The sequence below is a fragment of the Hirundo rustica genome, chromosome 11 (genome assembly GCF_015227805.2).
Source record: "Hirundo rustica isolate bHirRus1 chromosome 11, bHirRus1.pri.v3, whole genome shotgun sequence".
Lineage (NCBI taxonomy): Eukaryota > Metazoa > Chordata > Aves > Passeriformes > Hirundinidae > Hirundo > Hirundo rustica.
Window position 1 is genome coordinate 19,655,937 of NC_053460.1, and position 11,471 is coordinate 19,667,407.

Consider the following 11,471-nt stretch of genomic DNA (forward strand, 5'->3'; position numbering starts at 1 on the left):
GGCACGGTGGAACTCAGCTTCTCTCCAATCTCCTCTTCCCTTGTCTCCAGGACAGCTCAGAACAACGAGGAGTTTGTATGATACTTTAATTTAGAATTCTCTAAGATACCACTATTGGAAGGCTTCTAAGTTCCTCAGACAAGGCACTCGAGCTTTGCCATAACTCTTGCACAGAGTGCACTCTGAAGAGAAGGCTGAAAAGCTTCTCTTTTCAAAAGAAAAATTTAGGCGCACAAACTCCCCCTTTATTTGGATTGCCATAACATTTGCTGTGTCTCAGAAACATGCAAATTGGGTTAGCTGTTGATACTAGAACTGCATTTCCCATTCCCAAAAAATCTCTGACACATATAAAATCCCCCAATCGTTTTCCCCTAAAAACTCTCATATTTTATTTTTTATTTAAATGTAACCGGATGATCAAACCTGCGTGGTTTCAATCATCAACTTTAAACACCAGCTGGTAAGCTGTAGGCACCAGGCTTCTGTGAACATAATATTTAACATTTAGAAAGAATCAGTTAGACAAATACACCTGAGTGCTCACAGGTCAAACAGATCACACTGAGCCCTAAAGGTAGCTCAGGAAACTATCAGACCCTATGTGCAAGGGTTCCACACTCTAGCACAGAGAGCTACCAGCCTGGAGCAAAAGGATCAGTGTGAACCTACTTCGTCTGATGAATCTGAAGTTGCTAAGGTCTTTTCCACTAAAGGAATTTATTTTGGAGTAATTCAGTATCAAAACAAACAAACAAACAAACAAACAAACAACTCAAGAAACATTCAACACTACTTTAGGAAAGCAGCTGCAGGATCCAATACTGCAACAATGACTGCCTGCCAATGCTAGATTCTTCCCTGCCATGGATATGCCAGGAAAGAAGGTTAATTTATACAACATTCCTAAAGTCACAGGGTAGGAATGGCTGTAGTGAGACACAATTAACTGCACCATTCACAGCCTGAGCCAGCAGAAAAACAAGGGCAGAGAGACCTTCTGAAAGACAGCACAGTATGGGAATGGGACATGGTTGAGATATCACAGCAAAGCAGGTATCACTTCATCACTGAATTTTGTCACCCTCTTTTAAAAAGTGAATCTGACAATTTATTGAGGTTTTTTTTTAATTGCCCTTTTTAAAAATCAAATTATCAAAATCTCATTATTGCCCAGTATCTAGACCAATAATTCACCTGATGTTTTGTCAGCACAAAAAAACTGGAAGCACTGTTCTAAAGCCTAACATTGTCTATTTGAATTAGAATTGCTACCACAAGTTAAGAGTAATTTCTATCCAACCCATTCTCAAAACACTGATCCAAAGAAATCCATCAAAAGTTGCAAGAGCTAATTAAAAACCAGCAGCAATGTATGGATGCACACTTACACTTAGTGTAAGACTTAAAGACTTACACTTCTGCTCCATGTGCCTCATCTCCTCTGGAGGAATTTTCATCTTATCAATGTGTTCTTGCAAGACACTGGCCCATTTCTGTAAAGACTCCATAACAGTCCAAGGTCTAGACATATCTGCAACAAACACCACGATGGTGTCTTGCAGGGATTCAGCAGAAACTGCAAACTTCAGCAGCCCTTTGTGGTACAAGTCTCCATCCAGGATCCAGACGTTGCAGCGAGTGTGATCTGAAAGGAAAAGGCACAGTTGGAACTCAGCAGGTGCCAGGGTTTGCTTTGCCAGGTTGGGAGTGACCAGGTGAGAGCATCAGTGTTCAGTGGAAGGTGCAGGCCCACCTACCAGTACAGTTGGCCTGCTTGTTTATAAGACAGGTTCCTGTGTAAATATATAGTAGCCTATATTAGTCAGAAATGCTTTCCTTTCTCGTTCAGACCACTTTCCTTTAAAAAATAATTTCTGTTCTTGAGCTTTTACTCAGGACAGCTGTCAGGACAGGTTTTAATTGCTGCACAACAGTCCTGCATTAGAAACATGCACACTGAACCCAGAACACAGGGGATGTGTAAGTGCAGGCCTAAATGGGTGGCCCTGCCCCAGCCCAGCAGGGAATGAATTCTGCCCTCGGTGTTTCCCAGACACATAAACTGGTTTCACACACTCAACACCTACCAGCAGAAATAAGCTGCAAACATGATACCAGCAATAAGCACCTTAAGTTTCTAGCAGAGGGGTGGGAGGAGCAAAAATAGGATGAACTTCCCACCTTAAAACAGGTTCTGCCACCTGCTCTTAACCCACACTGACTTAACAGCAGCTCCTTCTGCAGGCTCCTAACAGACTGACTACTGGAGAAATGACATGGTATTGCAGCTTTTCTGCTTCTCCCACAAATGCTTTTGATAGTGGCTGGATACTTCGTTGGAATACAAGGCAGAGTAAAGAGGGATCAGCTGAAGCAGACAGCTGGCATTTTACCTCAAAACTGAACTCTTGGCAAGAATGTAAGAACTGAAAAAGGAGTTTGCTCCACAAAAAGATCTATCAGGTGCCACAAACAAACGAGAGAAAGGGGACAGAGAGAGAAAGGGGACAGAGAGAGAAAGGGCGACAGAGAAGAAAGGGCGACAGAGAGAGAAAGGGCGACAGAGAGAGAAGGGCGACAGAGAGAGAAAAGGGCGACAGTCAGAGAGAGAAGGGCGGACAGAGAGAGAAAGGGCGACAGAGAGAGAAAGGCGACAGAGAGAGAAAGGCGACAGAGAGAGAAGCGAGAAAGAGAGAAAAAATTACATTATTCTCAGAACTTCTTGCTGAAGAGGAGCAGCTCCTGTTTCTATCTTCTAGACTCTTCCTAGTACCTCTCCCTAAATATTCCATATTTAACTACAGCTATCCAGAGGGAAGAGTGAGTCTTCTCTTGCACTACAATATGTGACTTCTGAAGCACACAGGTCTCTAACCATGCCACTGCAGAACCCAGATTTTCAAAGCAGCTACTGAGCTTCATAATTACCCTGCCTCACTGTACTTCCGTGTCCTGAATCTTTCAGCTTCACAAAATAAATCCAGTTACTATGGCTATCATAACTTTATTCTGGAAGAATCCACCCCTCCTGACTCCAGAAAAAGGCAAAGCTTGGCTAAGAATCTGGAAGAAGAAAGATGACAGATACATACATCCTACCTGTTAATCAGGACTTGGACAAAATTACTGAACAGCCCAGTTTCAGACATCTCATCAAGGTGCTGCATGTGGGCAGTCAACATTTAGCATGTGTTCTAAGTTCTGTTGGGCTGTCCCAAGACATTCGAACATCAGCCATCACACAAACAGGCCAACAGCCACGCTGTGACCTTACAGCTCCTCTCACTGCCAGCTGCCCCCCCTGGATTCGCTCTCCAATGATCAGTGAAGGTAAGCCCTGTGGAGCTCAGAAATGCACCTGTGCACTGTTCCCCTCCCTTGCCCCGCTCCAGGACACCAATCATGGGCATCACAGGGATCCCCAAAGCACTGGAGGTCTGAATCTAATGCTCCCAAAGGACCTCTGATGAAAAGTCTGGAAAAACAGAGAGCAAGGTAGGACATAAGGTGAACACATTGATATGTTTGCTATTATGCAACAGTAAATGAAACATCTGTGCAGGACTCTGCATTCTAGAAACATCCTGTGTACATGCCCTAAAGCAGCAGCCTCCCAGTAAATAAAAACCCGTGAGCTTTCTATGAGCTAAAGGTTATTAATAGAAAGGGACTGTGTGTATATACAACTGTTCTCCTTGGAGCACTAATGGAAGTTTCGAAAACTTAATGCAAATCTATCCATAGTTTATGCAAGTTTACAGCTCTCCTCAGCACTGATGGATTCTCCTGTGAGGAATACTCTGCAGGAAAGACTTTCACACCTTGGCAAGTAACAAAAATTAATAATATCCAAATTCACTGCTTGTAAGTCATGTTTTAAAGCCAATATCTAAATTTATAATTGTTTTGTTTGCTATGCACCTTTGCTCCCCTTAAAGATTTAACTTTTCCTTAACATGTGGAATGAAGACTGGAAACTAGAATACACGTGAAACTAGAATGCAGCGGGAATCACCACTCAAAATCAATCTTCTAGGAAGCCTGGAAGCCTTGCACTCCCATTAAAATGTACTTTAGCAGAAAAATGTAACATTGTATGAAAAGGAAAGATTATTTGCTCCTTTCTAACAGGAGAGAGGAATGTCTTGTGATTTACATTTGCCAAAACATAAAACACACTTAAAAATACAGCACTGGATGCTCACAATTTGGCAAGGACTTGATGGTAAATACAGCTTTGTCTGCACCACATCAAGCTCCTACTTAGTCATGAATGTTAACTGGGCCCTTCTTACTGGCCATGACACAACATACAAAACCAGAGCAAACAATACCGGATCCTGTTGGAAAAGCATGGGCTAGTTATTACAGGCTATTACAAAAGCTGCTAAAATCACATCTTTAAATCCTGTCAATATTCCATTATCCCTTTAGTCCTGAAAAATATTTTCCAGCTTTGATGAATTTTATTGCACACAGTTGATTCTGTGAACTGCAACTACATTTGCATCTATTCAAAAGATATCAGTGACAATTAGATATCCCTTGCTCAAGAAGAGAAGAGAAGCAAAAAAGGAGAAAACTTTCAAGAGAACCACTTTAAAGATGTTGACAAAAAAAAATAATTACAACTTTCCCTTTAGAAACCAGTGCAGCAGCAAGATTTGGCTCTATCTGGAACAACCAGTTCAGCTGGAATATGCATATGATATGGCTTGAGGCCAGCCCAAACCTCAGGCAAAACCCAGGACTGCTTGATTTTGTCACAAGTAGGAATGCAACCCTGCACACTGGGCACAGCCAAGGTGCATCTGCCAGCCTGGGCGAGGTCCAGAAATGTCCCTGTGGTGCTTGTGGCTCCACTGATACACACAGCACAGAGCAGGCTGTGCAGTCTGGCCTCCCTGTTCTGCTCTACATCCCCGCTGTAACTTTGCCCTAGCCCTGCAAGGGCCTCTGAAGCTATTCTGGAGGAAACACAGATCCTTTAGGAAAATTATGCACAGCTTTCTTTTCTACCTCCTACGAATTCAGATTCTCAGTCCTCAAAAGCAGAACTAACCAGTATAGAGACAAAAAAACATCTGTTCATCCTAAAGACAGGCAAAGAATTGAAACTTGCTGCACTCCCTAAGAAATTGGGCCTGAGCCTCCAAGAGCAGTTAATATTCCAAGCTACGTTTGCAGGCAGTGCTATAAATGCTTTCATCCAGATGAACTATGGTGATGACACCATATGCAGGAGCAGCCATATGCTCCAAGGATAATGTAGCTGGGGATTTAGGAGAATCCTCTCTCTCCCAGGATTACTTCTCAGGTCTGTCCAAACCTCTTCTTGAGCAAATGCCTTGGCCTAGGCAGCATTTGGGATAGTGATAAAATATATCTTTAAAATAAATATATCTTTTCCCTAGGAAAGAGACTTTTCAGACAGAGTAGCAGACTTAGAATCTAAGTGACTCTGAGGCCTGGGGACCAAAGGCCACATGACAGCTGGACACAGCACTGTGCCCAAGTGCATCCAGCTGCCAAGAAGCCAGCAGGGGACAGGGAAAACCACACAGTCCATGGGCACCTCTGTGAGCCAAAGGGGGCCTGCAAGGCAGACATGCCTTCTGGGCATTTGTTAAACTTTCCTACAAACCGAGCTGAGCTGATCTTTAGGAGGAAAGTAACTGTAAACTAAGATTGCATCCAGCAATCCAGAAAAATGGATGGATTTACTTTAGATGTAGGAGCAGCCAGGTTCAAACATCCCTTGAAGAGGAAGGAGGAGGGGAGACCACACCATAGGAAACAACACAGATTTGCCTTAAGATTTCCAAGGGGAAGTGGGAAGTAGATAATGAACAACTCAGCACTATGAGAAAAATATGTCTCCTGGAGAGAGTAAACTTATCTGAAACGAAGAAGAATGAGACAAAGAGGGCAATTAAATCTTCTATCACCTGGGAAAGAAGCTGAGATCATCTCACTCCACTGCAGAGTTTTGATTACCAGGGTCGAACTGGCACCCCTGGAAACCCTTGTGATCTGGTCTTGGCTAGGCTGGAGTCTAACAAAAAGCAGAGACCCTCAGAACCATTCATCTGCTCCTGAATGCCTACCCTGAGCTTCTTTATGGCTTTCAGAATTGTGGGTCAATTATAAAGGCTTTGTCCTCCAGTCTGTATATGAGCATACACTCATCTGAAGCACACAGAGAGTTTAAAAAACAAATCCAAATCTGTACTAGAAAAGAAAGAGTGTTATCTCTGCCTGCTGGGAGGTCCTGACCCACATTGCTATTTATTTTGCTTGTGGACGACACTAATGAGACAGAAAGGAAAAAGGCATGTATTATTAGCTCCTAACACACCCATTAGAGAATGCATGAAGACCTGAATCGGCCAGCTGAGCCTGCAGTCAGTCAACAAGATCTCTTTTTTTCCTGCTAGTGCTGCCTGAGTTCTTATGACAGGCCTTTCGTAATCACTTCAAATACTTATCACTTTCAACCACTCAGGAATACCCCCAAAATATTTCCAGTGTAGGGACATACTTAAAGTTTGATAGATAACACTAGGAAATATAGCACAGCAAACATTTTTCTGCTTGTAATAGATTCTTCTTTGAAGCTGCAAGAAGCCTGATGACATAGACTGTCTCAGCCCTCGTAATCATAGGAGCTTCTTCCCCCCTGAAGTGTTTATGCAGAACTAAAGCAGATTGTGCATGGTGGAAAAGCATTTACATCCAGAACCTGAAGAAGCCATGAATGGCTCAGCAGTTAAAATTACCGTGCAAAAGATTTTTAGGAACTGCAAGGAGGCCCCTGGAAAGACATGGCAATGTACTCATCCTTTCATTGTGCCTAACTCAGTATCCAAAGGCAGCTTCCTGCCACATGAGTGCAGGCCCAATCTCCATAACAACCAGTCACATATGGCACTTAATCACTCCTGCAAGTCTTCAGTGCATCTCGAGCTTCAAAATACCACTACAGGATCTTCCTACTCTGCTTATTCCCAGGAACAGGGATGAACCACCACCAGTGCTTCCTTCTTCTCAACTCTGAAGGAAGTCATGAATAGGAAGACATTCCACATTTTTAAAGACAAAGCAACCCAAGGAAGTCTAGCAGCTTGCCCAAAATGAGATCAAGCAGAGGCAGGTTTAGGAGCAAAGACAACTAACTCACTCCCCATCTCTTCCTGACCCCAACCTTCCCAAAAACACGAGTAATCTGATCATGAGGCCTGCTTTTAAATGGTCCCTTGGCATGATCTCGCTCCATACAGTAGAGACAACCAGTCAGCAGCAGCAACAAAAAGACACGGGCCCAAAGAGACCAGCTCCAACTGAGAAAAGAAACACTAATTTTGACTTTAAGTTCTGTTCTTCACTCAGTCAGCTAAAACAAAACATCTGTTGTAGCTAACCAAAATTCCACACACAGCCCCTACGAGAAACCCCAAAGCCCTGTGCCCAGAACTCCATGCTGAGCATGAAATTCTCACGGATGTATCCCTCCCTTTCTCTAGTCACAAAGTAGCCACAGCCACACCACTGCTGCTGCTACAAAGTCAACATCAGCAAAAGGATCTCCCCTAGCAGTGAAGGGATCCCCAGAGCTGCCCTGACCCAGGCACAGGTCAGGCTGACAGAGGGGCAGGAGGGAGAAGGGACATTGACTGTGAAACCTTTCCCACCATGGGAATGGACACAGCTCCAAAACTCCCAGCACCATGCTGAACCAGCTAATGGGGCGTAGCCCAGAACGCTCTCATCAAACCACAATTATTAAAATAGCATGGCAGCTACTTAATCAAAGAGACTGCATTTAAACAAACTTACCATCTCTGTCTTCATCATGAATATTCAGATACAAGTATTCCAGTCCTCTTCCTTTCTTGCCATGCTCTGCTCCCTGTATTTTAGCCATAAGTGTGGTTTTGCCTGAACCATCATCACCTGCCAGTAAGTTTGTAGAGGAAAAAAAAGACACCTTCAGAATTACATTTGACTTCATAGAAAAGATTTTTTCACAACTTGCTTAATTAATGAGAAGCATCCTTGTACACTTCTGAATCACAGTTATTTGCTGTTCTCTTTCAAATATTTCAGCTAAATCCAATGGCTTATACCAGAACAATAAGAATGAAGAACTATCTTATTCTCTATTATTACTTAACAGACGCTATAAATCTAACAGTGGAAATCAAAGAGAAAGCAGATCTGTAAGGACGAAGACAAGACCACAGATCAAATTACATAACCCAGCTGTAAGGAACCTCTGTGTCACTTTGCTCCAATCGGTGTCTGAAATACACTTTGTTTCTACAAATAAAAAAGCAACAAACCAACACCTAACTGGTTGCATGTGTTACTTACCAAAAACAAGAATATTCTTGCCCGATGGCAATTTAGATCTGGACCGTGTAGAGACTTCGCTGAGGATGGAGGACCTGGGGGAAGCAGCAGAGCAGCCACGTTATCCCGGCTGTGACAGCACCATGAGCTCAGCACATCCGCACCCACAGCCCGGCACATGCGGGCTGTGTACGGACGGGGCTGTCACCGCCAAAGGCCAACTGCACTCTGAACCACCACAAGCATCCCACCTTCCAGAGAAGAGCTTTTATGATTTCTAAACCACAGGCAGGAACATTTAAAGTTCTTCTCCCTTGTAAGAGGCCACAATACTGCAGAACATTACTTTTGAACTAACTCTCATCACAATCGGTTGCCTGTATTCGATATACGCCTTTTCTGCCACTATAGGTATTTTTTTTAAGCGTTCTTTAGAAATAAAAGCCGAAAAAAACCACGAGATCGCCTGTGTCGGTGCCGGGCCCACGGATATCCCGCGGAGCCGCGGTCCCGGGGCCCGCTCCTCCGCTCTCCCGTCCCCGCGGCCACGTGGCGCCCGTCACGCACCCCCGGCGCCCCAGAGCTGCCCGCCGGCCCCGCCGCCGCCGCCCGGGGGGCCCGAGCACGGCCCCGATCCGGCCGAGGGCCCGCGCTCCGTTCCGGCCCGGCGGAGCCCGGGCTCGCCTCGCCGTACAGGCCCCGGGCGGCCGCGGGCGCTCACCAGAGGTTCTGCCCCTCGTCCTCCTCGCCGGGCAGCTCGGCCCCGCCGGGCCCCGTCCGGCCCCCAGCAGCTTCTTCTCCGCCAGCACCGGCGCCATCTTGGAGCCGCCCGCCACAAGAGTGACCTCACCGGGCCGCGAGGCCCCGCCCCGCCCCGCCCCCGCCCGCCCGCACCGCGCGCGCCGGCCCGGCCCCAGTCCGGGCACTCCGCCCCGCTGTGGCCGCCGCTCCAGCCGCCCCGCGCGCGCCGCGCCCGCCACGCAGGATCAGGTGCGGGCCCCGGGCAAGCCCACCGGCCGCGGCCCGCCCTGGCACTGCGCCGGCCTGGGTCCGCCAGCAGCCCCCTGCATGCCCGCGGAGCGGCCACCGCACAAGCACCTCAGGTACCCGATCGCTGAATCATCGGTACCCAGCTCAAGGGTACCGCCCCCGCTGAATCCCCCGGTACCAGCTCAGGTACCCGCCGGCTGCATCCCCGGTACCTGCTCAGGTACCGCCCGCCTGAAATCCCCGGTACCACCAGGATCATATACCGCCCCGCTGCATCCCCGGTACCTGCCTCAGGTACCGGCCGGCTGCATCCCCGGTACAGCTCAGGTACCGCCGGCTGCATCCCCGTACCTGCTCAGGTACCGCCCGCTGAATCCCCGGTACCGGCTCAGATACCGCCCGCTGCATCCCCAGTACCTGCTCAGGTACCGCCCGCTGAATCCCCGGTACCAGCTCAGGTACCGCCGGCTGCATCCCCGGTACCTGCTCAGGTACCGCCCGCCTGAATCCCGGTACCGGCTCAGATACCGCCCCGCTGCATCCCCGGTACCTGCTCAGGTACCGCCGGCTGCATCCCGGTACCTGCTCAGGTACCGCCCGCTGCATCCCCGATACCAGCTCAGGTACCGCCGGCCTGCATCCCCGGTACCAGCTCAGGTACCGCCCGCTGAATCCCCGGTACCTGCTCAGGTACCGCCCGCTGAATCCCCAGTACCTGCTCAGGTACCGCCCGCTGCATCCCCGATACCAGCTCAGGTACCGCCGGCTGCCATCCCCGGTACCAGCTCAGGTACCGCCCGCTGAATCCCCGGTACCTGCTCAGGTACCGCCCGCTGAATCCCTGGTACCTGCTCAGCCACCGCCCGCTGCATCCCAGGTTCCTGCTCAGGTACCGCCCGCTGCATCCACGGTACCTCCTCCTGACCTTCTTTACCTGCCTCGAACCTTCTCAGGTACCTTCTCCTACATCTCTGGTACTTTTTCTGGGACCTGCTCAGGTACCTTCTCCTGATCTTCAGTACCTGCCAGAATACTTCTGCCCCCATACTTTCCTGCACCGCCTGGCACCTGCCCTGGTACCTCCCCGCAGCCCCGGTGCCCGACCCGCCGCGCCCCTGCCAGTGCAGCCCTGTGCCGGTGTCAGGCAGTGCCAGGGTCAGATCTGGATGAACACATGGTATGAATTGTTGCTGGCTGATCAAGCTGTCATTACCACCCCTTTGTTTAACCAACAGAATCAGAGAGCACATCAGGGTTTTTCTGCCTTTCAAAGTGCTGAAATACTGCCCTGGGTGGCCCAGCCAGCCTAAAAGTTGTAACAGACTATGAACACAAAGAAAAGTTCCAATATGAATTTATTACATTACAGCAGGCAAAGCAAAGGCAAATACAGCGCTGGACGGCAGGGGAGTCTCGCTCCACCAACTGCCGTGAATTGGCAGGCTTTTCAGTCTTGCTTTTATCTTGCTTCTTTCCTCCGACGATTTATGTGTGACGTGTTGCTGGGAGGGTCTCTTTCTGTCCCTCGGTGGTCGCAGAGATGAAGGCTGTAGTTGTAAGCTGGAATTCCTGAAACTTAAAGCTGATTAAGCAAGTAGAGAGAGAAAGAAGGAATGGGCAAGGGTCTGTTTGCCTATAAGCTTAGATAGTAACATAGTAACTTCCTGTTATCTTGAGTTATTTGAACTCCAGTGAACAAAAAATAGTTAATGTTTATCACAAAAGTGACATCAACTATTCTCATGCAATTTTGGTTTTGTGGTGCCTTTTACATGTATCATGGGTTGGCACAGTTTTATTTCTAGTTATAGAGAAATGGGGAATGTTTTTCCATTCCAGGACCTTAGAGTTGCTTTTTGGGGTGGGGGGGGGAGGACAAGGACCTATCAGAAAGCTAGCCGAGATACTGACAGCTAACTTAACCAATGAAGATGCCAGTGTGACTTTGGGCAGGACACATTTAAAATTCTCATCCCCGGGAAGTCACTCTTTCTTCTAAGAGAGCCATGAGGTAACATCGTGGGCAGCTGGGGAGCACGGGTCAGATGCCGCTGCCCTCTGGGTGGCCGGGCCAGGCCCAGCCAGGCCTCCAGGAGTTGCTGCCTGCATGGAGAGAGAGTGGCCCA

At 47.8% G+C, this 11,471-nt stretch overlaps 1 protein-coding gene across 1 annotated transcript; it reads right to left on the minus strand.

Moving 5' to 3' along the window:
* Positions 1-1,355: 1,355 nt before the first annotated feature.
* LOC120757949 (cytoplasmic dynein 1 light intermediate chain 2-like) lies at positions 1,356-9,179 on the minus strand. Its single transcript, XM_040075688.2, has 4 exons — positions 9,077-9,179; positions 8,377-8,450; positions 7,840-7,956; positions 1,356-1,648 (listed from the first exon to the last, which is right to left on the minus strand). Exons 3-4 carry the CDS (start codon positions 7,925-7,927, stop codon positions 1,356-1,358), a joined length of 381 nt encoding a protein of 126 aa, XP_039931622.1. The 5' UTR covers positions 7,928-7,956; positions 8,377-8,450; positions 9,077-9,179.
* Between the last annotated feature and the right edge of the window lie 2,292 nt (positions 9,180-11,471).